A 27,696-nucleotide genomic window follows, 5' to 3' on the forward strand; every position below is an offset into this window, starting at 1 on the left:
CTAAAAATTAAATATTACGGATTCAGCAAATTTACAAAATTTTATTATACGCGCAAAAATTATGTAAAAATTTAAATTTGGTATTCGCTGTTTACACAATAATTTTGCATTTCAAATGCACTGCATATTTATTGTTTTATTTTTTTTTGTATTTTTGTTGCCTTTTTAAGTGCTTTTTTAGTGCCTGCATTTGACTTATTCACTCGAATTATGCGACGATTATTTGCACTAATCCCCATCGGGTAAATAAATTGTCGAAATACGAGTATTGTGCGCACAACTATGGCGCGAACTGTTTGCAATAACTTAAATTGTTTGGTTTCAGTGGGAATTTGATGCACACACAATAATTACAGTTTTTTTTTTGATTTTAATGCGACTTTGATCGCGCTTTCTCAGCACTGATTTTGCATTTATTTTTTTAGTTTTAGTGGTTTTTTTTTCAATGAACATGCATATACATATGAATGTATTCGTACTACTAGTATTTGTAAAAAATGGCTTATAATGATTTTTGTTTTGTGGCTTTTGTGGTTTCATTCTTTCATAAACATGCATACATAGTATATAATTGTTTAATAAAAATAATTTCAATATAACAAATGTATTATTTACCGTTTTATTTATGTAATAATTTTTTTCATTAATAAATTCAACATATTATTTATTCTACATCCGCATACTATTTTATAATGCTCGTTAACTAATTATCAGTTTAATTCCTTGTTTTGTTTTTTTTTTTGTTCAATTACTTACTCAATTAGATAAATTATAAAAATTCAACTATAACGCTATGCGTTTCACCATTTTCTCTATAGCAGTTGGCACTTCCGCCAATCCATAGCCCGCTGCACGGTTGCCGCTGCTTTTGGCTAATTGAGTAACTTTTACCTGGGTCCGAGTGTATACGGTTGATGTGGCGCATAAAGTAGTGGCAAAAGCAGCAACAGCAGCAGTGAGCTAAGTAACACACAATGAACAACTAACAGCTGGTGGAATGAGTTAGGAACTCTGGGTGCCGCAGCGCCGTGATGCAGTTCGGCGAAACTCTCACCTAAAACCCAATTGGTCGTCGAGGGAGGAGAGCAGCAACAGCGGCGGCAGCAGCAGCGAGCGTATGACCAGACACAAGTGCGTCGTGCCGGATGTACATCGTCAACGGATCGTTGTAACAGCGGGTGTAACATTAAGGCCAACAGCAATCAGCAAGTTGTTGCATAGATAGGAGAAAAAGTGGAAGAAACATAGAAGAAGAACAACAAGAAAAGCAAACAAGAATGTTATAATTAAGTAATGGCTATCTAGATATACATATATACGTACGGCAATCTCGATTGCTTATTGTATCCAATATGAGTAATAAGAATAAGTATAAACTCTACGCTGATTAAAGCTGTTAAGCGAAAAATATTTCAACTCATAGATTTTATTAATGAATATTATGAAGTGGAATAATTGCATAATGAGTACTTGGACGATGCAATTAATGAAGTGTAATGAACAGCAGCAAAGTTTGTCTATGGCTAGCAAAAGAAGAAAAGGGAAACGAAAATCAATGCAAACTCAAAAGAAAAATTATTATAGAAAAACTTTTACGAAAAGTGAATGATTTGCAATGGATTTCACAAAGAAACTAAGTTTTATATTCAGTCAAGATGTTTTTTTTTTTGGGAACAGCGCGAAAGGAATTGGTAATTTTTTTTCATTCTAAGTGGTCCATCAATTGTAATTTTTGTTTACATTTTACTTTGAAACGACAGGTTTTGTTTGCCTTTTTGACATTTTAGAGTCCAAAATCAACAACAAAATACACGCAGCTTGTTGTTTTTACTCTCATGCTGATACCTATTTGATTTGCCTTGGATACGCTTAAGCTATCAGACACAGTTTGCTTATTGTGCTAGAGAAGGAGCGTTCAGCTACAGTTTCATTCTTTTTCTCAACTTTGCAGTAGTTGTGTTGTCTCATTTGCAGTCTAATCTGTTCAATGAAAGCATATACCGAGCACAACTCCCCGAAACTGGGGCCAACATTTGTTTCGCCCACCTGCATTCTGTCGAAGCTTCCCAGTTATTGCCGAAGGTGGGAGGGCTATGAATCGTTGCGGATCGAGGGATACCTGGTCTGTGCTATCTCTGCCCAAATGGGCAGATGATACAACCCGGTAATCCCGAGTGACCGAGCACTCGGAGTGCGACATAGTCCACGTTTCTGTGCAATGCACAAGGACCAAAATTGCATTTATTGACAGCCAAGCTACAAGTGGAACCTGTTGACAAGAGTTATTTACTCTTCGCTTGATCTCCTAACGATACTCCTAATGCGCGACTTCTATTTATGTATTGACCAACGTCTTTTGATTGCTTCTCTTAGCTCTCTTAGGAGGTCTCTAGCTTCGCACAGTGTGTAAAATGAACTTTTTGTTTTGAAAAAAAAAAAATAAAATAAAATATCTCCAGAACAAAAACAGATAGCGAAATAATACATAATAATAAATAGTACATAATAAAAGAAGAAAAAATTTCCAACAAAAGTTATGCATTTTTGTTTGCGGAATCCGAATTTCAGGTAAAAATATGTATGCCCCATTTTAAAAATAAACTTTCGGTCACCTTATCACACTTTCGGTCGAAACCAAAAGTTGGTAAAACGACCAAAAGATAGAGGATCACCGACTTGCAGTTAATTTTCTTGCGTCTTCCAATAAAAAAGGTCCTCAATTTTAGAAGGGGTGGACGATGGACATAATTTGTTTCTTAATTTGCTAGAGGATCTCGTTGGGATTTCGTCGGAATCTGCTTGAAATCCAAATCAAAAAGATATATGGAAAATCATACTGGAATTAGAAATATTTAGCGAAGTTTCAGTTTTGAGTGCAGTGTGAATGTATAACGGTAGTTTTAAGCCTTTGAGATATTGAATTCTTGAAAATTAGTCTCCTTGGATAGAAACCTTGGCCCTTAAAATCGCTTTTCCCTTTTTTGACCTGTAACCATTATGTAATGAACTTTTTACAAAGTTTTAAACACAAATTATCGCTGTTCTTACGCCAAAGAATCGATCTCCGTGATCTTAAGAACAGGTAAAAATATACAACATAATCAAAAACTGTAATTTTCTTATAGAATTTGAGGCCGAATTTTTGTCTACTAGAATTTTGAAATATTCGAACTAAGACATTTTTAGCCAGGGCTTCGGAGCGAAGGTTTTTTTTCTTCGCTCCGCTCTAGCTTTGCTCCGGTATTTTATTTCGCTCCGAGCTCCGCTCTTGCTCCTTTCCCGCTCTCAATAAAATTATTTTTTATTTACTTATTTATTTACATGTCGAGCCCTAACCGCCAATAAAATGTAGGCGAATTTTTTTTGAAAATTTCTTTTTTGATGCAGAAATGCATCTAGATGCCCTAGGAACTCTTCTGCATCCAAGTGAAAATTAAAAAAACTTGGCAAGTTATTTATATAGGGAAATTTATTTAACACGGTTGTTTTCAGTGACAAAAAATTTAATTTTATGTACATTTATTAACTAATTTTTTAAATTTTTATTGAGCTTGAAGCCATTATTATTGTGGAAAAACAACAATAAAAATATTTCAAAATAAATCGTTACTATGCCAGAAAATAACAACAAAATATTGAAGATTTTTCTTTAAGGAGCTTAGAAGCAAATTATTTTTTTTTTAGCTTTTTGCTCCAGCTCTGCTCCAGCTAAAATTTTTTGCTTTTTCGCTCCGCGCTCCTTTGCTCTGCTCCGCTCCGAAGCCCTGTTTTAAGCTCTATTTTTTTAATTAATCTTCTTCTCGATTTATCGTTCACATCGGTCACAGGTATCGCAGTGCACTATTGACAACAAATTTTTTTTTAGTTGCCATTCATATTGTCTTTGATGAAAAATATAAGTAAATTTCTTTTATTAGGCAAAAAACTGGCTCTAAAAAGGAGATAACCCCATTACTACTGGGTTTTGATGCACCCGAAAAATAGTTTACGCTGTAAAGCGTGACGGCGTAGCTAGTAGTGCGCACCACCACCCTATTGCATCTTAGACCGATCAGCAGGCAAAAGATGGTTTCTTAACAATTATCGTCCTCCAATAGTGGAAAACCTCTAAGAACTCTTCTTCTATAAAAAAAAGCATATCATAAAACGCATCTGCCATTCGGACTTGGAACAAAACTATTGCTGCGTCCATTTGAGGGTCAACATGATGTCGTGCACTAGTAAACAAAATAAAATCTTTTTTCTCTATCTTATTCAACCATCTGGCTCTCCTCTTTTATTGTTCATCAATGCAACAATTGACTTGTCAGCACCACTAATTACATAGAAATATTATAATAATCATCACTATAACAGTTTATACATAAATGTAATAAAAGTCAGCACCAGATACCATGTAACCTCCACGAAAATAAATGCTAATAAGTATGAAGGCGCCCAACTTGTACGATGAGCACAATATTGACAGGAGCAATGAAGCAGATAAGCAGCAGACGGCGAAAAGAGAATTGGAGCGGTGCGCTGAGAAGGAAACACTCGCTTAATGAGCGACATGTGCATTTCCCCATTTAATTAGTTTGTTAAATGCTTGTGACGTTAACTGAATTTGCACAACTGATTTCACATAATCCAGAAAAAAAGAAAGCTCTGCACGCACAAACACACACACACCAGCATATCAACAAATAAAGGCGGCGCGCGTGTGGAGCAACAAATTCAGTTAAAGGCATTAAAAAAGTAGTTTTATAATAAGCATGCCTTTATGTAGGTATATGTATGTACGAGTATATAAGTAGTAAGGCTTAGTTAGAGGTGGCAAGTGTGTCTTCCTGCGCGGATGAATGCACACACAAAAAGGCAGGAAGCAGGAAAGCACTAACAGGTGGGATATCCTTGCTGAGCTCGTTTGTGGCAGCATATGCTGGCGCTCATGCAAAGGCGAGAGCGAAAGCGAAAGCACCCAAAGCCAACAACAACAACAACAGCTTGTGCTTTGACTGCTTTCGCGTTTTGTGTGAATGTAGTATGTATTTGCAAATGTCTCAGCTACTTACCATTCAGTATGTGTACGACTATGCTGAAATTTTGAAAATCACTAATTGCGCACGTATAGTTGCCGGAGTCGGACTTGTTGATTTTCGCTATGGATAATGTTGAATTGGCGCCATCGTCCATCAGCTCCGTTTTAACGCTGCAAAAGAGGCAAAAAAGCGTTTTGTTTTTCATTTAAAAAACATAATTTTATGTATACATATACTATGTATTTATCTCTAAGCTGTACAAAATAAAGTTAATAGGCAAACACTTTTGTTAAATTACTACTCCTAAAGCAGCGCGTTTTTCATATTTTTTGGAAACATTTTGTAAAATTTTTCGCTCGGAAAGCGTGTAATCCATGTTAGTGGCAGCCTCTACACACACCTTTATCCAATGCCGTGCCACTTAAATTTTAATGAGCATTTTAATGCGCTCATGAGTGTGGATAACAGCAAAGGAGTGGAAGGCAAAGTGAGCAATGTAAAATGTAAATGCAAAAAATTATAAAACAGGAAATATGCCGGATGTAGTGGAAGTGGCTGTAAGTAGCACTCACTTTTCGGGCAGGCAAATACACCTGACTGTAAATATTTATGTATGTATGTTACGGATGTTTAGCTGCCATGTGGAAAAAGTGGAAGTAGTGAAGGCTTGGCGTAAATAAAGGAAGTTTTCAAATTAAAATAAAATTAAAAATCATTAGACTACAAACCAAGTTTCAACTATATGTATTTTAGTGTGAAGGCTGTTTTGAAGTTAGTAGCGAGTGTTACAAAAATTATTGAGGAACTTTTTGTCATATTTGTTTTGTTTGATGAAGTTGGAAAACTCTCCGACAGTTATTATCTTATGTCTGACAGACTCTCTCATGAGGGTAGGGAATCTGATATCGTTCTCCTGCTTGGCGTGCTCAGATCAAAAATAGAAGAAATATATTTCCTGAAAAATCTCATAGAAAATTTTCAACGATACCCCACTTTCGCCTAGTTTTGTAGTTAAGTTTTATATTTTCATTGAAGAAGGTTTAAAATTGCCTACCGAGCGGCGACGGCTGAAAGTTTTGTTTTTATTCTTAAATATTGTGCAGGTCAAGGATTCAACATTGATTCTGGGTTTAAACAAAGTTGTGAAAATTATAAGTGGTAAAGGTACAACGCAGGAGCTGTTGAACTAAAAATACGCTATGAGGGGGCGCAGAGTCTACGATTTGGGAGTCTCGATGGAAAAAATCGTTAATCTCTCGATAGGAGAATATATGGAAAAATATGCGTTCGAAAGCTGACACAATGACCTACAAGAAAAAAATAGTGCCATTATATCGAGCCCTAACCGCCAAAATAACGTAAGCGACATTTTTTTCAAAATTTTCTTTTTGATGCAGAAATATTCCTAGATCATCTAGATACATTTCTGCATCAAAACGAAAATTTTGAAAAAAATGTCGCTTACGTTATTTTGGCGGTTAGGGCTCGATATATTGATTATATTTCGTTGAAAAATTAACTTTCGAAAAAAATTTAGAACTTTGCTGGGTAGGTCCAACAAAAAATTTTGGTTTTTGGTTTTATGCACTTTTCTTGTCGATTTTCAACCCAGAAATTTAAATTTGTTGTACATGCTCATTTTTCAAATTGCAAAGCTGTATGTAGATTTTCAACTTTTTAGTGAGATTTTTCAGAATTTTTTAAAGAATGCAGTTTTATTACGCATTAAATTCTGGTTAGATAAAGCACAAGTTTCACAAAAAGGTTATCAAATTGGATGAAAATTACGAAACGAAAATTCTTGTTTACTATGTTGCTGACTTGGAGCTGCTTCGGTAGATTTCGAAAAAAAAACGAAAAAGAATTTTTGCGAAAAGTTTTGACTGCGAAAAGTTTTTACTGTGAAAAGTTTTTTCACAAGCATTTGTGGCTGTGAAAAAGATAAGTTGGCCATTTTACTCAAAAACGTAACCTTTTACTCACGAGAATTTAACAAGAAATTACTTGTTAGATGTTTATTTAAAAGCTGGTAAAATCGGTTAATGATAGAGAATCGATTTTTCACTGAATGTGATCTTTAGTTTTTACTTCACTTCAATCATAGAACGAAAATTGGCTCCCTGCACAGAATTTCCAAGTTTTCCTCACCTAAGATCAGATAATAAAAATCATAATTTAACCGCTAAAATTGGATTTCTATTTTTTCGATCAAAATTAACCGTTATTTTATGACTTCTGATTCTGGATTTTTGTTTTTACGATCTTAAATAATGGTTATAGTTTTCAGATTTAATTTTTTAGATGATAAAAAATGTGAATCAGTCATAAGAATGCAGTATCAAGTTAAAAATGATTGAAAAAAATATAAAAAGCCAAGATATCGATTATTTTTGAACGAAAAAAAGAAAAACAAATCACAAAATAACGATTAAATTTTACAGAAACATAAAAAAAATCCAATTTTAGTTATTATTCTTGATTGAAACATTACGTTTGTGCAATGATCTAAAAATAAAAATCTTGATATCTAACGCTTATTTTCGGCCCCTGATCAGAAAGTTGTTGAATATATGATCGCCGTTACAAATGATTTATAGACAAGGCGAGGCGATAATGAGTTTTGATGGTCATCAGTAAAAGTTCTCACTATGGCACAGTGGTTCGAGCTTGGCAGAATATTTAAAATTTGAAATGCTTCGAAATAGTAACTAAGCAGTTGGAGAGGCCTTTGACATGCCTATTACCGCGATATAATAAAACTTGGGGTTTTTAAATCGATTTTTTATGACTGCTGGGCGTGGCAATCGGCCTGTTTTGACCAACTTCCAGATTTAAGTTTTTTGTGTTGAAACTAACACAAAAACCTTGGTTACGTTTACCATTTCCGCCCCTTAGTGTTTTGGGTGAAGCAGGTTCCAATCTGCGATTTTTAAGATTTCTTTATTCCTAAGTAAAAATAGCACATGTAAAAAATTACAGTAAAATCGGAGCGAGCACAAGTGATACTTTTTGCTATACTTTATACGTAGAGTTTTACGCCGCGAATAGTTTCAAGGATAAGCTTTGGCAGAAATACACTGGAAAGTTTTGTACCGCTATTAGGAAAAAAGTTTTTGAGATATTTATCGGACCAAGAATCGAGCCCTGGGCCTCCAATTTAAAGGACTTAGTGCTGTTTCATAAAACATCAGAGCAAAAAATTTAATAAGGCTCCCAAAGATTAACCTTAGCTGCAATTACACTTGGTTAACAGACCAAGGGATTTTAAGTCTGCAAGTTGAAGTTTTTGTACATCATCTACGATACGACTACCCGATTGCAGGGGATGAATCGTCGTGCTTTTAAGTTCAACCTAGTCTTACTCATCGACTTGGAGGTTAACCAGTTAAGACGGTTTGCTGGTGTCAACGGCTCATTCGCTGGCCACGTAGGCTTATTGTTATGTCCTGGACTTTACATCCTTCCCTAATAACATAACATAATTTCTATATTCCACCCGAAATTTGTCTAAGATGGAAGCATGGAGTGGTTCGTCTTTTTCCATTTACGCATATGCCTTTAAGTGGAATTTTCAGGAATATCGCAAACCTCACAGTGGTGATCGAACAGACATGGAATGCATTGTAGTTTTTGGCAATACCTTGGAATCATTGATTCGTCTGATCTGTGCCGAATCTAATTTTAAACTTTACTTTTAAATCAGCTGCGTAAATTGTCCTACCAATTTTTCCATTTTTTTCTGCTATATTGCACTGCGATGATCCAAACTTCATGCTATTTTATAAGTCAACAGGCCAAAACCGTTATATTTTCCTACAGAGGAATTTAGTTGCACACCATGCCTATAGAAACACTTGTACGCATAGTGTTTTTGTGCTTGGACGCTTGTAAAAAGTGAATTCACGTTTTTCTACGTAATTGACGTACTTATCTTATTTACGGCTTTTATTAGCAAGTTAGCTTAAGGGCTTAAAAATATCATAAAGAACTACAGCGATGTGTGGTATCAAAACATTTTGAAAGGAAATACCAAAATATAAGAGGCCTAAAAAGCATTCAGCTTTGGCAGAAGATTAGAAGTTAATTCAAAGGATAACTTTTAAATATGGTACATATGTATACAACTTGAAATCAAAATAATATCTTATTCATATCAAGTTAAAAAGGAACGTTTATATTGAGGAGTTTGCTACTTTCATGCGAGTATGTAAAGTTTACGCAGTTTAAGTGCTTAGAAGTCTTTTTATGATGCCGGAAAAAACATATAGTGAAAGTTTTCTAGATCGCTAAATAAACTGTGTATTTACGTACGTGTGTACTTATGTAAAAAATGCTCTTTTATGTTTGCTTTTATAGTCCACATTGCATGGCTTTCATTCATACGAATAAATGGCCCAAATTTATTAGCCCCCTTTCGTAACTGGCTGAGAGAGATGGTAGCATTCAGTTTTAAAGAAATTAATAAGCACCTGCCTTTTCAGCTAATTATGAACACAAAAAGACTGATGATTTTCGAAATAGTCCAAGTAGATATTTCTTCAGAATTAGCTGCTGCGAGCTTTCAATGACTGCCGAAAATTGAGAAAAAGGCCTGAATTGATTTTTCGCCTGATTATTAAGTAAAATAAATCAATGTGATAGCAGCAGCAAGCCGTTTGCCTTCTAATTTTCCGACATACGAGGCCATATACATATGTACATACATTCGTCGGCCAACAGTGAATTATGTAAAGAATTTTTGTAACCAAAATTGATGCTAGTGTTGGATTTGAAAGCATTTCTTCTGTACGAGAAATTACTGATAACGTCAATGTTTTAGTTGTTTATTTAAGCCGTTATGACCGCCTCTCTTGGTCTCTCTCAAATTTTTAGCAACGACTTTTGGCAAGCCAAAAACTGCCTACAATTCACAATAAACCGCAGGAGTGGTTCCCACATGGATAATTTTACAGGGAAAACATTCCACCATGAAAGAATATTGACAATAGTAGTGGTAATGCTAATGGTAATTGTAATGGAAGTGATAATGGTAATGGAAGTGGAAATGGTAATGGTATTGGTACTGGATTCGCTAATGGTCGTTGGATATGGTAATTATATTGATAATGGTAATGGTACTGATTATAGCAATGGACATAGAAATGGTAATGAAAAAGGTATCTGTTTATGTTATCTCTTTTAATATTGGTTTTCCTGCTCGGCTGCGTAATAGTTTTTGACTTCGTAAACGTAATGGTATTTAGTGGAAATGGTATTGGGAGTGGTAATGGTAATGCCTTCATATTCGTGTTCGTATTAGACTTCATAATCGTTTTTCTATTCGTCTTCGTATTCGACTTCGTCTTCATCTATGTAGCAGTATCATTAGGAATGGTGGTGGGCACAGCCGCGGAAATACTGAAGAACAGTAATATCACACCGCTTTGTGGCAAATGCATTCATGATTAGAGTTTCCAGTGGAGAATTTGGAACATTGGGGAGCAGAAATGAGTAAATTGGTTTTTAAAGCAAACATTTTCTTGTTATTCGTTCATAAAACTATGGTTCATGCTTTAACCAGAGTTTAGAAAAATTTAACAAATTTTCATAAAAATTTTGAGCTTTTTAATTTAATTTTTTTAAGTTTTTTTGAAGATGCTTTTTTATAGCCCATTTTACTATAATAAAGCGTAAGTTTCCAGCGGCCGCAAAATCAGGTTGATTTTTAATAATTTTTTTTTACTGTCTAAATAAATACCCGCTAATTTCGTATGTTACTTCTAAATAATAGAGTTCGCTCATTAAATTATGTTTTACTTATGCAAGAAAGGCACATTTAAATTTTACACATTTGGATGTTTCGAAGTAATTTTGAGAAATATCAAATAAATATTCTGAGGAAACATATAGGAAGGACTGCTCCTTCTATTAAGCCATTTTACGCAAGAAGGGCACATCTCAATTTTAGTCCTTATTGTATCTACCTGGTCAACTGTAAATCGTTATCTTCTATTTTATCCACAATAAGAGTAGGCAAAGTGCATGCAAACAGACAAGGCCCTAACGCACTTTTATTTGCACCTAAGATTCATCCTAAAGCGGTCAGATAACTTACAATCCATATAATAGTATAGGAAAAGCAAATACTAAGCATTCGACCAAATATTATGTTTCAAAAAAATAAGCGTTTCGACTAAAAACGGAACCAGAAAACTCGACGTTTTATTAAACTTTCAAATTGCTTTCGAAGTGGGGATTCGTTAAGTTAGGGCCTTTCTATAATGAAGTAACGATATGTATATGAAAATGTATAAATATATTATATATCGCTCATTTACTTAAAAACTGTCAGACCAAATTTTTTCAGTCTTTTAGAAAGCTTTTTTATTACTTCACCTGTTTAGAATTTCACCATGGAAATGCATCAGCATAAATACATACATATGTACGTACGTATACTAATTTTAAGGATTACTTAAATACTACCTTCAAAGAATTTTAGCTGCATTCGCATCTTATATGCACATATACATATGGACAGAAAAGAATACCTCATAAAGGAAACCACGTAATTAAACGAAATAAATGTTTTATGAAGCCAAGTTAAACATTTTTTTGTTTCTATTTGCCCAATGTTTTTGCGCGTTTAAACGATTTAATGTTTTCTTCTACATACGTATGTATATCCTATATATATATATATAGTTCCTGCTCCTTTTCATTTTTGTATATGTATGTATCTATAAATGCATGTGGTCCAAAAACAAAAAAAATCACACAATTCAAAACTATCTCAAAGCACACAATTGAATTTTTAATGAAAATTAGAAAATGCCAACTTAAAAAGGGTTAAAAGTTATTCATCATTTGACATTATAGTCGGTGTTCAAAAGAGAGAAATGTCAAAATCACTTCTACCTTGTTTAATATGCCTTGGTAATAAATTTTTCAACAATTTAAACTGTGATATTACAAGTGCCAATAATCAGAAACTTCCAAGTGGTTCAAACGGTCTTAAAAATAATAAATAACATATATCAAACTTCAAGTAGCACCCCAGATTTGTCGGTGAATAAAGAAATAAATGGTGTTAAGACTCTTTTTAGTGAAGAATTTTTCAAAATTACTGATACATGAAGAGAACTCCTCATCAAAGAAGAATTTGTGGCTTGATTGCTGTTTGCCAGGTGTGCTAATTTCCTCGGTTATAAGGTGATGATTTGTAATAAGTACGTATATACTATGTATATTATTATTTTTGCTTTCTGCTGCTTACTGCTATTTTTCAGTAGTCAGTAAAATTTTACGGTAACACATTTAATTTTTGACAAATTTTTTCTATGAAAAAATGTTAAGCTTTATGTTATCAGTAATCGTTTTTTCTAACATGTTGAACAATATCTGGTGAATTAACCTACTTAATGTTTTTATTTTCAGGCAAATGCTAAAAAGGTGCAAGTTCCTGAACAGGTACACGGCTGAGTGGTCATACATACGCCCCAGCTTTTGTAAGACGTACTGCAGCAGGCCTTTTGGAGATGTGCTTTTAAAGATGATCTTTTAATACATAAAAATCACCCTTCTTTGAAGAATTTATTTAAGGGTGATAACAAATATGTTTTACTGAGAACTAAATAATATAAACATACTAATACTTAAGTACATTCGCGTAAATTGCTAAATTGGAAAACCTTTTCTAGGAGGCATCTTTCTATTATGCATATACAAAATGGAAAAAATGTTCATAGAGCGCATTGTAGGACATGTAGAAATTCGATAAAGCTGGTAAGGCAAGCATTGAAGACCACGTTAAAGGCGCTACATATTTTTCCAAGTTACGTCACAGTTTTTCATACATACATTGCTTATAATATCAGACATTTCTTCAAAATAATGCAATCCCAAAACCAAAGCAACTGTACTTATGAGGAATATATTGATTGAATTCTGAATGTTTGATTTGGATGATAGGTGTCCTGGTCGATGGGTTCAGGCTTATAGCAACCCTATGCTAACCTCTCTCACTAAACCGGATTTTCGCGGGTTAGTGTGCATGGGAAACAGTTTTTGATCAAATGTCATAAAAATTTTACCAAAATATAAGAAGAAGCATCTCTCTAGTGAGTGCTACTTCGTCCACGACCTACACATGTGTGATAAATTTCTTTTCAACCGCATTCGGTAAGCTGTAAGTCAACGTCCGCTTAATCGCTCTTGATAAGAATAATATTAAGAATACGCATATTTACTGCTTCTTAACTGTTTCCACTTCAACAAGAAAAACAAAGTAAGTTTAAGTGCCCTTTTTGTTCTTCCTGAATAACTTATTACACGGTGGTAATTTGTTGGCGTCTGCAATCAAGCAGCGGGCGGGCGGCGGCTTATGGTTGATTCTCTTTTCATATTTTTATTTTTGACTTTAAACGAGAAAATTAAAATGCAGTGTGTTAAGTAAATATGTACTTACATATGTACATGCAAATGAAAGACTGTAAGTAAACATATGTACATAGTAGTAAGTATGTAAATAAATGCCAGGGCTTGTAATTTAATGGAGTTTGTGTGCAGGCGAAATGGCAAGGACTGATATAAAGTGTGCATGCATCACGATATATGTATATATGTATGTATGTATGTAGATATGTGTGTTTTCTGTGACATTTTAAACTCAAATCCAGCAGAAAACTAAAGCAAAGGGCAACAAAAACAATCTCACATGACACTTTCATTCATTCAATCTCTCTCTCTCTCTGTGTGGCGCACATATGTATGTATGTACACACATTGGTGTACACAACTCATCTCATTAAGACGTGCTTTGTAAATTTTAATTTTAATAATAAAATGTTGTTGAGCCACCAGTGGTACACCCAAGAGTGATATGAAATAAGTATAAAACATTGCACATGGCAGACAACAGCTGAGACAGACAGGTAGGGAAGTGTGTGCGGCAAGGGGAAGAAGTAAAATACACAGGATGCACGTAGGATATGCATTTCTCTCAAACAACTGCACATGTTCTCTATGCAGTATGTGCATATGTACATTAGGGTGCATCATTCTCTATACAAATAAAAAAAAGCTCACTTTTTTCCAACGGAAATATACAGTTCATTATATTTTAGGACTTCTGCCAAACAGGGACCGTAACAGTTACAGCTTTTATTAAAACAATCGCTCTTTAACAATTATTTTTCTACTTTTATTTAATTACCTACTCCTTAAATAATCGTTATTTCTGACTTTTATTTTATAAATCCAAAATAACAATTATTTTTGATTTTTATCTAAATAATTGAAAATTACAGTTATTTTTGATTTTTAAATTGCATGTCTCAGCTGAGCTGGAACTATTTGAAAATATCTTCAAAAATCGAGTTAAAAAAAAATTGTTTTTAAAAATATTTTTTCTAAAAAATCAGCTCAAATCATAGAGGAGCTTAAGCGTATGAGGTCTGCATAAAATTGTTTAAAAATTCTATCAATAAAATCAAATGGATGAAAATATGTACTGAGATTTTCGGAGGTATTTCACCGTGCGACAAACACAAAACAAAAAAAATCTAAACTCATGAAGCACTTAATATATAGCCACGAAACTGTGTGCCAAATATAATTAAACGGCGTCTTCAGTTTTTCTCTCTGACGTAAGGATTTTTTAAAAGGACTTTGTAGTTTCAAAGATATTATTAATTACAAAAATCATTTAAAAAATTCGTTCCAATGTAGAAAAACAGTATGGGCAGCAAATGAAAGAGAAAATTCTGTAGAATTAAAAAAATAAAATTTTTTGGTTCACAAGGACGTATAGGTATTGAGAATGTCATTTTAATTAGTTTTATTTTTTTTAAGTGAACAAAGTTATAAGGACGGGGATGTGGTCGATTGCATATTAGTTCTTAAAATATAATTTTTTAATTATTGTAAAATTTTGATGATGTTCAATGATAAAATGTGCAAAGGACATTTTCAGTAACTAATCGTCCTTATAAACCAAAAAATTTAATCGGCCTTAATTCTGCAGAATTTTCTCTTTCATTTGATAGACATAATGTTTTGCTATATTGCCTTGAAATTTTTTAATAATTTTTTGAAATAATTATATTTTTCAAATTTCAAAGTCCTTCAAAAATACCCTGGCGTCAGAGAGAAAAACTTAAAACGTAGTTTTGCTATATTTGGCGCATGGTTTCGCGAAAATATAATTTTTTTTGTGTGTAAAATTTACCGCCGCACGGTGTTTTCAAATCCGTCTAGCTCACATAAATTTAAAAATTTTGACGGAGGTCTTAAAATATAATAAATTATATAATTCCGTTGGAATGCAGTTTTTCCTTATTTGTGGCAACGCATCCTAATGTATTTACAAATGTTTGTTCGCATGTATGTTTGTTTGTACATACCTGATACCGCCGCGCGTCACATCATAGTTGAGTATATCATCGCCATGCTTCCAGAACACGACCGATGTGGCCATGGCGACATTGCGGACGACACATGACAGCTGCAACGTTGAATCGATTTCGTAATATTTTTCCTGTAGTGGATCACCGAACTCGTCAACAATCATCACTTTGGGTGCTAAGGGATTTGCGGATGCGGAAAATATGTGGACACAAAAAAAAAATAGAAAAAGAGAAAGAAGAAAAAATAAAGCAAACATGAAATAAAAGTAAGTACAAAGTGATGTAATCAAATGTGTTTACAAGTAAGTATAGAATCGTTAATAGTTATACATATGTATGTATACCCTACACAGCACACTCGATTTGCAACTGGCAGCCCCCTTACACACTTTCCTAAATCACTTTGTTGCGGGTGTAAATAAATTTGTATGTAAAATGCAAAAAATTCTTTATGGTTGTAAGTGAGGGCGAGAGCATAAAGCGCAATTGCACTTAAATATTTGTATACATATATTTTTTTTTTGGAAACATGTGGTTGTTTATGTAACTTATGATGTATATACTCGTATGTAACTCATGCCATTAAATCGCATATTTATCAGCGTGAGCGCACTTACATGCACACCAGAATCGTTTAAATCATTCAATTCAGCAAAAGTAATAGTCATCGTTCAACAAAAAAAAGATCAACAGCAACAACCACCACAGCGGCAGGAACAAGCAGAGAAAAGCGTCAACACTATCCGATTTAATGACATGCTGCGTTGTGTTGTCGTGGCACTTATCAACATTTACCACTTACTCGTATTACTTTGAGTTATCAGCACCCACACACACCCACAAGCCTATACAGTGGAGGAAACGGAATTACGTGCATTAAAAAAAAATAATAATTTATGGTAGGTGCGGATAAGTCCGTTAGTTCGAAAATGCCGAAAAAACGCGAAAATCTCGAAAAAGTTCGGAAAAGTCCCGAAGAAATTAAAAAAAACTAAAAATAAATATCAAAGAAACTCGTGAAAATGCACCACGAAAAGTATCTGAAAAAATCCCGAAAATTCCGAAAATATTCATACAAACTTTTTTTATCCAGGAACAAATGCTGAAAATTTCCGAAAAGTACCGAAGAAATACATGAATGAAAAAAAACCAACTATAGTTCTAAAAAAAATGTCGAAGCGTTCTTAAAGGTCTCGAAAAAACTCCTCAATTTCGTAAAACCTAGAGTAAAAATTCCGAAAAATCCTAAATAACTCCTAATAAAGCATTTTCTACTTATATGTGATATGTACATTAATTTAGTAATTTACTTCAATGCAGTGATAACTCAGAATAGCGAAACTGGAGAAAAACGGCTTTAAAGTTTTGAATTTACATACATATACTCCCATAGTGAAAATGAATGCATATTTTGTTCTAATGAGATACTGGTAATCGGTGCAGCTTTGAAATTAATTTTTACACAACATAGAAAAAGAGGTGGCGGTAATTTCTACATACTCAACTCAAAATTTATATTTTTTGGATTATGTCACTATTGAAGTAAATGAGCGATATGTCGTTACCTTGATATACATATGTATATATGTAGAAAGACCCTATCCTGACCTCCCGGATATATAAAAAAACTCGAAATAAATTTCTGAAAAAATCTCAGTCCTAAAAAGTCTTGAAAAAATTCTTGAAATTCTTCGAACCTCTAGAAAAAAGTCCGAACAAATTCCAAAAAAACTTCTGATAAAATCTTAAGAAAAATGTGGAAAAAACCAAAAAAAAAAACATTTTATCAATGGCTAAAAAACTAAAAGCACAGATACACAATTTTTTCTTCTCTAAACAATAAATGCCAATTTTTTTATGTTAATTTATTTTCTTTTTAATTTAATTTATAGGTTTTAATGGTATACTCTTCCTTATTTTTAATTCCATTGTTTGATTAAATTTTTAGGTAGTGTTTAAAATATGTTAGTTTAAAAAGTAAAATATTTTATCTAAGTTTCATTTAGTTTTTAGAAACTTATTTTATCTTACAATTTTTTTTTATTTAATTTTCTTTTAATTTTAAGATCTTTTTTTATTGTTATTGTTGTTCAGGAAAAATAAATTTATATTTTTCTAATTACAATTAATTTTTGGAACCTTTTTAAACCTTTATTTATTTTCTTTTTAATCTAATTTTTAGATTTTATTGCTTTATAATGAAAAATGTGATTATTTTTTTTTTAATTTAATTTAGTTTTTAGATTATATTGCTTTGGAAAGAAAAATATGTTTATATTATTTAATTTAATTTAATTTAATTTTTCGAATTTTTTTTTCTTTATTTATTTTGTTTTCAATTGAAATTTTTTTTGGTTGTGAAGATTTTTTTTTTTAATTTCGCTTAAATTTTAGATACCTATGTTTTTTCTTGAGATTTCTAGATTATATTTTTTAAAAAAGAAAAAAAAATCGATTTAATTTAATTTTAAGTAACTTATTATTTAAAAAAAATGTCTAAAATCTTCAGATTCCTAATCAGCGACCACTAAATGTTTTTAATGCAGCTGTGAAATCGGCGGATATATGCCGACAATCAAGCAGAAGGTTTTAAACTGGGAATGATATTACTTTCGTTGCACAGTTCAATAGGTAGTTAATTTTAGGAAGGAACAACGTCTGACGGGCTTGCTAGTAATATCCTAAAAATTAAACCTTTTTGCATTCAGTCCCTTTACTGTAACGAATTATGTCCTACCACCATACATACAATTTTCTCTTATCATGTCGCACATCACATCAAGTAACAATGTAATGCCACATCATCAGCTCATTACATTATCACTTTATGATTGCGTTGAGCCACAGGAAAGCACTGCGTTCACTTAGCCACGCGCCACGCTCTACACGTCATCCATACTCACCATTAACGAACAGATTAATTTGTATCACTCGCGGCGGATGTGTCGATATCTGACACTCATACATCGCTTCATCGTCCTTTTTTACATTCGTTATTTTCAGGCGCCAATTATTCGGATATTGAAACTCCATTTTATAGCGTTTGTCACCGGTGTAGGTGTGCAGACCGACCGTCAGCAAATCCAATGCATTTTCGCCCTGTGCATTGCGACGCACCCAGGACACCTAGGCAGCATAGGGAGAGTAAAGTATAAAAAACAGGATATTAGTTTAATATTCATAAAAATGGAAGAGCTTGTGATAGTGGGTGCAATGATAGTTAATATTATGTATAAAAAATATACTATATATGAAGTACTTAATGCAGCTACTATGTACCTGCAGACTTGGCCATGAATGTGTGCATTGGTTGCTCAACCACGCGTTTGCGTGCTGGCGGGTACATTTCTACTTCATCATCATCACTAACTCTGTTACGTGTAGTGTAGTGTAGTGCTTTTAATATGGTATTTCATTACTACAACAACACCTAGCGTACTTTCTTTTCATTTATTGTAGCGCTGCTGCCGCTGCTGCAGAGCTTTGTTGTCGCATGCATAATTGAGAAGTTACAAAGAAGAGTAGAAAAATGAAGCGCATATTTTAGCCTGCGAGCTTCAGTTGAAGTGCAATGGAGTGCAAAATAAAAGTGCCATGAACACCCACCAACCTGTACATACATATGTACGTAAGTAAAGGTGATACACTTATTCAACTAGTATTGCGGAAATGTTCACCAAGATGTTTGCACTTGTGTAGGTACTAGTGGCAATTCTTCTTCTCAAATTGCATGGAGACTGAAATTTATTAAAATCCTTGCATACTTGAATATATACATATACATAGATGTATATGTAAATGTTGAACGCAGTCCTTGCATACAGGTGGTTACGTCAATGAACAAAAAGTTCTTGAAGGCCACGTTCCCTTTTGCTTCAATGAGTTTAGTTATAAGCAACGTTTATCTTGGTGATGTTTAATGAAAGTTTACTTATAAATAAATATTCCAAGGCCTAGGCGCAACTTAGTGTCGCTTTAATATCAGAGAGCTTGAGTGAGTGTGATTTATTAAATTGAGGACTTCGTTTTAATTTTATCTGATCAGGCCTTGTAGAGAGTTGCGCAGAAACTCTCCCAAAGCTGTGGTTTTGTTGCTAAGTAAAACTATTTATTTGAAGAGGAAGTGCTCACCACTTTCCCGTCCATAGTCGTTTCTAAAACTTCTGCAAATATTACTATAATCTATGCATATCCTATGTTGTAAGACCCATTGTTTGGGCGCTTCTTCGTTTGGTTTTTGTGTAACTTAAAATCGAGTGCCATTTCTACTAAGAAAAAAAAAGCTATGGAAGTGTTCAGCTGGTAAAAATCTCTAGAAGACTGCACTAAGATATTTTGAAGAAATATAAAACGAAATGAGACAAAGAACACTGCTATGCTCTGGATTTCCTCAATTATAAAACTCTAGTGGCCTTCCCTGACATAGAAGCAGCTAATAACACTTTTGGTCTAGAAGGTATCCACAAGTTCTGGGAGGAGCTTTGGTGCCGAATGGTCTCATGGTTAATGGTGACGCTGCACAGCAAAATGACTTCAGCAAGACCGGGAAGCCGCATAGTAAAGAGGAACGTTAGTAAGGCGTAGTGATCTCGCCTCCTTTATGGCTTACCACCATCAACTTATTACTACTCAGCTCAGTCAGTGGGGAGTGAAAGTGGAACCTACGCCAAAGATGTGGCAATTTCAGTTACTATGCTATTTCAATCACTAATGGACGACATAATGGAAGTAAATCCATAAATAAAATAAGAAAAAACAAATTTTAAGTTAAAAGAACTGACTGAAAAGAAAGATAGTAATATTGTAGACAATGTACTAAAAGCTAAAAAAATAATTAGATAGGTTCTAGGTAGTAATGAATACAGCACTCTCCGCATCAGTCTATGGGCTAGATCAGCCTAAAAACTAAAATCGTGGGACACATAAATTTTCTTATATTATTACTCAGCTATGTTTGCACTGGTGTCTTTTGTGCATAGAACCAAATGAAAATCCGGTAGTTGGCGCTAGAGGAGAAATACTTTTAAAAACCGTATATACACCTAAGTTTAATTTAAATTCCGAGCTTGTGTTAGCAACGTAACAGGAAATATTTTATTCGAAAATGGTTACGATGGGTGTCGCTGGAGTCTAGATATCTTAAAAACACCGTATTTACATTCCAATTGTATTCAAATTCCGAGCATGTATTAGCTCCGCAAAACAAATATTTTGTTTGAAATTTTTTCCGATAGGTGGCGCTTGAGTGGAGATATCGTGGCAGCACTGCCAGCCACCTAGGTTTCAACCAAAGAAGCATCAGCTGTCAATATCATATTTTGATATTATCTTTAAGTCTAAGTCATTTTATTCTATTCGTTCGACTTGCAACCTGAGATCAAAAGTAAACGATTACCTTTCCAAACTTTCGCACTCCTTAACTGCAAAGAGCCTAATCTTCTCCCATACAAAATCGTCGGCAGCCCTTTTTTGAACTTGAACGAAAGAGGTCAGACAATACACTGAATAATCGAAAAATACTCGGGGAGCCGTAAGTAGGCCATCAAGTCACAAGACAAAGGTTGTTGGCAACATACAAGAAGATTGGCCGGACAGTTCTAAATTAAGCAGCGCCCGTGTGGTCGCCGCGGACTAGAAGGATGCAGTGGAGTGCAAAACGTGCCATTCGGGCTCGGTTCCATCCTAGACGCAATACCGTCTGAAATTAAAGCGCTGCCAACTGACTACATCCTGTCGAAAACCTGGTTTCACTATAAACCCCGCACGAAATTTCCAAGCCGCAGTGACTGGAATCAGGAAAATTTCGGGTTTGGCAGGGCCTAACTGTCTTTACGGATGGGTCAAAGATGGAATGCGGAGTTGGTGCAGGAGGTTTTGATTGAGAAATATAACCTAAAGTTATCCTTACGCCTACCAGACTATGCAAGCGTTTTCCAGGCCGAAACGTTTGATATTAAGGAGGCTGTAAGGTACATCAAAGAGAATGTACCCGCGGGAACGCAGGTGAACATCCTCTCGGATAGCCAAGCGGCTATTCAGACACTTTCTTCTACTTCTGTTATATCCCAACTAGTGGATGAATGTAGGAGAGAGCTGGCTTACATTTCTGATCAATACGAGATTACCCTAATATGGGTCCCGGAACACAGGGGCATCTACGGAAATGAGGCAGCGGATGAACTAGCAAGGAGCGGCTCCGCACTGAATGTGTCCTTCGCGGTGGGCATTGGCGCCTCGCTCAGGGAGATGAAGACAAAAATTACCGAAATTTATCAGTCGAAGGATTACCGGCCAGTTCTCGATATCCTACGACACACTTATTTAAAACCAAAGCTCTCTTAGGAATGAGCAAACCAGATGCCTATAAACTTACTGCAGTGTGCACAGGGCACTGGCCCGCTGGGGTGCATCCTGAAAAGATAGGACTGCCCTTTAATAAGTTTTGCCGCAGTTGCGATGACCCGGGCTCAAAAGAGACAGTCAAAAACTTGCTAAGCGAGTGTCTATCCCTCGCAAGGCAGAGGATAAAGACACTCGGCAAACCATTCCTGCATAATATTTCAGAGTGTAGTTCCCTCTAATTGCTAGTCACCAGGGTGACAATCCACTTAAACCAGCCAACTAGCCAACATGGGTAATGAGAATTTTCGCTCAATATTATTACAAACTTATTTTCTAATCTTAGGCATTAGTGCCTGAAATATATATTCACAGGCACTTCCGCAATTATCTACCATCGAGAGCCGGCAGATAGTATTCGGAAAACCTAAACCTGTCGTTTACGACTAGAGCGGTTGTTTCTGGGCTTGGCTGTTTGGCCCTCACGTCACAAGGAGGCTGTCATGGCCCAAAATGGCTGCGGAAATTGCAAGAGCCGAAACGTCTCACATCCTTGTAAGATCTGTCTAATTTAAGCCTCCATAACATTATCAACAATGCTAATTCAACTGTACCAATAAAACAATTTGATGACTTCATTATATGCAAACATTTTATTATTATTATTATTATTAAAGCGATTAATACTGTGAATGAGCGCAGCGCTGATACAAAGAAAAAAAATTGAGAATAAAACACGTGAAGATTGCGGGCTTAAAATACCATAACAATAGAATTAAGCTGCTTCTCAAACTTGCCACAACTTCTTCCGTCGAATTTAAATCACCGTGTAACAACGAAATGAGTCTTTATTGCATCATTTTCCAACGAGTTATTGCTGATTGTGAGCCAAGAGAGCGGGAGAGAAGTATGGGCGAGCAAGAGCAGTTAAGAGGGTATTCAAAAAGTAAAATATTTGTGGCAAGAAAAACTTTGCTGTGTTCATGCTGCCATCACTTTGACTGCCTGCCACTGGGGACCCTCAATTATGCTCCAACAAAAAAAAAAAAAAAAAAAAAACGTTGGAAAATATAAAAGGAATGCGCAGAAAAAACAGTTGTGAATTTCATTCATTTATGTGGCTTACAACTTGAAAAGACTTTGAGTGCTACCTGCCTGGCACGCATTCAACTATTTCTTTACGAGAGGCAAGGGGCAGCTGTTGCAGCGGTGGCACTATAATGCAATTGTGTATGGCAAGCACAAATTGCACACAGCAGCTGTTAGGTGCGGAGAGTCGCAAGGGGAGCGCAATCAATGCACGCATGGCAAATATTGGCAACTTCATACTTTTCGGGTGAAAGTTCTTTAATTTTTGTTTGCTCGTTATTTTTTTTTTTTCGTGTACCGATTTTGTGAGCTCTATGGTATACTTCTATGAGTTTTTAGTACTTTTTTATCACGGTTTTGATATTTTTTTTTTTCAAAACTTATACATACTTGCACTTATTTCTACTTGAACAACTTACAGTCTTATCTTGCAGCAGCGATATTCTGCAATTCAAATGTATGCTGCTACCCGCCTGCACTGTCATATTTGTTGGCTGTCCCACGCGTTGCACATCCTCAAAGTGTGGTCCATATCTGCGCTCACATACATACATACATATGCATGCACATGCATGAGTAGTTTTCATAGTTGGCGGCGGCAATCGGTATCATGCGGCAGGTGCAAATCGAGTTGTTGAGTTCGTAGCGTTTGTGTCAAATGGCAGCAAATTACAATGAAAATAGACAACAAAGTATGTTGATTATTTGATACGAGTATTAGTGCAAGTTGAGTGAGTCAAAGATTTTGTGTGTGGGTGTGTGTGTGTGTAGATCTGTGGGTGAGATGAAACGAGCACGCATACGCTTGTTCACATTTGGCTCTATAAAAATATATGTATGTATGTACAATTGTATAATATGACATACTAGTGCGAGTAGTATTACCAAATTCCCATTTATTTCAACTAAAATGAAAGTTTATGCATTTTTATGTGTGGTAAGTCGGAAGGAAAATACTATATAATATGCGCATTTATTGCAGAAAGTTTTTTTGACGCTCAACTGGCTGCAGTTCAAAAGTGGTTTCATGCGAATGCCGAATGCATATATATATAGAGTATTTATTTGAAAAGTTTAACTTATAAATACTTATGTTCACACCTTGCAAATGCAGCCGGAACAGAATAATTGCAACTAAGTGGATACTTTCAAAGATAACACATGAATGTAGTAGTTATGTGGTGGCAAGTCATTTGCAGCGAAAAATTCTAAATGCTGTAAAAGCTATTATTATTATGTTTTATTGCTGTATTTGAATATGATTGTTTAAATTTGAAAAGTTTTACCAACTTTTCGATACATTCATATGAATGGATTTCAATGAAGTTGTATGGTGGAAAATGTTTAGCAAAGCAGAGAGAAAATTTCGGCGAAAAGGGCGAACGGGTCGAAGGTATTAATCGAAATTAGAAGTAATCCCGTTAAATAATGCACTATGCGCTGTAAATTGAGAAATGTGATATCATACTTTCATACTTTTTACTCAGATTTTTAGAAAAATTTTAGGTACGCAGTTTTATAACCCATTAAATTTTAGTAAGATGAAGTGCAAGTTTCAAGAGGCTAAACATTACCTTTGATTTTTTTTAATTTTTTTCGCATTTGTTTCCATGAAACGAAAAAATACAATTTATTTTTATACGGAAGAAAACCGCAATAATTTCGGCAAAAAAAAATTCAACTGTATTTTTTAGCCCGATGAAACTTTCACTTCCTCCTACTATAATTTAATGGGATATAAAAATACAAACATAAAATTTTTCTGAAAATTCTGAATAAAAAGTTTGAAATTTTGTTGAAAATTGGATGAATTTTTTTAAATTTTTTGTAATGCTTATTTATATGCAATTTATTACATAATGTAATATATTAAATAAACAAAAGTAATATAGTCAAATATATATATATATTTTATTGCAATCGGTCAAATCACTTGGAGGTTATGGGACATTATATGTATCTATATACATTAGGGTGGTCATTGAAAACGAAATGAACGGTTTTTTCAGTATCACCCTCTCTTTAGGTAAAAACACGGTTACAGATATTAAGTATAATTTTGGTCCCGATTGGAGTCGGTTAAAGCGTGTGACAGAGGGATCAAAGGGGTCAAGGCCAGATGCCTCTATGCTACTACAGTTGAAGAAATGCATCAGATATAAATTTTGGTCCCGGTTGCAGTTGGCTAAGACGTTTCCATAAGGCACTTTGAACTTCGACCCCTGTGTCTTAACCGACTCCAATCGGGGCTAAAATTTATATTTGATATTTTCGACTATAGGAGCATCGACGTAGGAGTAGGGGCTTAGGAAATCTGATGTAAAAATTTCCTTCCAACATTTAAGGATCCCCTAATATACAAATTTCAAGTTCGGTTGTTCGGCACGCTAAGCTAGAAAGCGTCTTGAGCGATTTGAATATGTTTTTTTTTGTTTGTTGGCTATAATGGACGGTATCAAAAGAAAAACAACTTGTAGAGTTGCCAACAGTTTAAAAATTTCAATTAAGTAAGAATGGGTGTCAAAATAAAAAAATTTAAGAAGGCTTACAGCCGAAGATACTCTCGAGGAGGGTTGTCCCCTCTTTCAAAAATTAAATTTAATTAAGTTGTTCTGATAAATTAAATATCGCCTTGTGTATATCAAACAACAGAGGTTTAAAAAGGCTGACAGCAGAAAATTTTTTTAGGAGGGTTACCACCTGTTTGAAAATTTGAATGTATTTGAAAAAATGTTAAAGAAAATTAAATATTACTATAAGGATATCAAACAAAGGAACTTTAAGAAGGATTACAGTCTAAAATATTTTTGAGAAGGATTTCCGCCTATTTAAAAAATGTAATTGAATAAATAGATAAGATAAACAACATATTACAATATGGGTATGAAAATAAAGAGGTGTAAAAAAGTTCTCATTCGAAAATATTTTTGAAGTGGGTTGCCACCTATTTTAAAAATTTGATCAAATTAAATTGATAAGATAAATACAATATTGGTGTCAAACGAGAGGCATTAAAAAAATCTTTCATTCAGAAATATGTATTTTTAACTGAGTTGTCATCTATCTAAAGAGTAAAAACTAAAATAAGTAATAAAAATGTTGACTCATTTGAGTAATCTTTTATTTAATAAAGGGTCAAGCGACATAATTAATCTAAAACATATAGTCAGCAAAACGTGGTTTAATGCTTCAAAGAACTATCGACTTTTTCCACATTTTGATCAGCTATGTAAATAGAAGAAAACTTTAGTGCCCGGTAGACTTCCAAAACTAAACCGCAGTATTTGAGAAAAACTTAGCCAATATTGAGTTTCATCGCTGGCAATATTTGGTGCATAATATCTTTACACCACTGACTTAGCTCAACGGTCAATTCCCAGATAATTTTTGAACAGCGATAGACTTACGCCGTACATAACATCTGCTTTCATATTTGAAACTTTATAATTAAACCAGGGCAAACTTTCTGGAGTTTAACTTCAAATTTATAAAATCAATATTGAAGCAGAATACTGAGGAACATATAAGGTTTTAACCATTATAATCTCCTTAATGCCCTTAAATTATTACATTATTGTATACAATTAAGTCAAAAATCCTGCATAGAATTATTTTCCAAAATATCTTAACAAATTGAACAAGACTCGTATTACTTTCAGTACAAGTAATTCAGTACTTAGAAGTTTGCTTAACCATTGTTGATATCACAACTACTATTTTCAAAATAGCAAAATCTAGTTTTCTTGTATGTTAGATATACAATTGTCTTTGAACAAATTTTAAATTACACAAAATATTTTAGTAAAAACGACATGTGACTCAACTCAATTTTCTACATTTTGCTTTTCATGCATTTTAAAATACATTTCTTGTTTTTCCAGCAGCACTTCTACAAAGGCCAAACATTTTTCTGAACTTCTGCACATTGCAATTGTTGGTCATTTGATACATATGCATGTGTTAAACTCAATTTCGAAAGATTTTTTTCAAAGCACACATAGGGACTGATGCTCAAACGGACGACATTGCGTATACGCAACATTATGCCATTCGGTCATTTGTACATATGTATGCCTGAGGGTATATCTATGTGTGCATGAGTATTATATACATACATACACACATTAGTATATTTGTGTATTCAGTGTAATATAGTAAAAATGCATATGATACACATGCTTAACAATTCTTTTGATGTCATTCCCATTTAAAGAATAATCTTTTTGTTAAAAAATTCCTCGAGCATTTACGTGTATGTGTATACGCAAGTGTATATGTATATATTTGGCAATATAAATGTATTGTATAATGTTTGTATGTATGTACAAATGTACAAATTGCATTTATGTATGTATCGTATGTATGAAAACGCACCAAGTGTTCGGAGGGGCGTATGAGTGACCTACTTCTGCTGAATGAAACAAAGTACGTATTTATGTAATCACTGAGCAATTCGCTTTTTACACTGGCACAATGTGATTTTGGCGAAGTCATTAAATCGCAACAAAAGTTTAAAACTAACTTATTTGAAATTCAGAAGAATTTCATATTTACTGAGACTGTTTGTTTTTTTTTTTTGTTTGTCAAGTCATCTTATATTTCGTGGAAAATTATTTCTTACTGCATAATGTAATTATCTTTTGAAATATACTATTGATATTAACATTTTTGTTTGCACATCGAACTCTAATGGGGAAAAACGTTAGCAACATTTTTTCGAAAATTTCTCTTTGATGCAGAAATGTTTCTACACCTTTTCCAACAGTATTTCAGAAAAACGCAAATGTATTTCAGAAAAGGCCAAACGTATTTCATAAAACCTCAAATGTATTTCAGAAAAGCGCAAATGTATTTCAGAAAAA

General features: G+C 34.1%; 1 protein-coding gene across 1 annotated transcript in view; it reads right to left on the bottom strand.

Moving 5' to 3' along the window:
- Window positions 1–681: 681 nt before the first annotated feature.
- LOC118746862 (GATA zinc finger domain-containing protein 7-like) overlaps window positions 682–27,696 on the bottom strand; it is a 308,819-nt gene continuing 281,804 nt past the window's right edge. The window contains exons 3-7 of the mRNA XM_036480823.1: window positions 23,254–23,368; window positions 18,310–18,532; window positions 15,404–15,581; window positions 5,055–5,191; window positions 682–1,054 (exon numbers count right to left, since the gene is read on the bottom strand). Coding sequence (XP_036336716.1) covers window positions 888–1,054; window positions 5,055–5,191; window positions 15,404–15,581; window positions 18,310–18,532; window positions 23,254–23,368 — 820 coding nt within the window. The 3' untranslated portion in view covers window positions 682–887. The remainder of the gene's footprint in view (window positions 1,055–5,054; window positions 5,192–15,403; window positions 15,582–18,309; window positions 18,533–23,253; window positions 23,369–27,696) is intronic.

The sequence above is a fragment of the Rhagoletis pomonella genome, unplaced genomic scaffold, assembly GCF_013731165.1.
Source record: "Rhagoletis pomonella isolate Grant_MI unplaced genomic scaffold, Rhpom_1.0 Rhpom_scaffold_00011, whole genome shotgun sequence".
In the NCBI taxonomy this organism is placed as follows: domain Eukaryota; kingdom Metazoa; phylum Arthropoda; class Insecta; order Diptera; family Tephritidae; genus Rhagoletis; species Rhagoletis pomonella.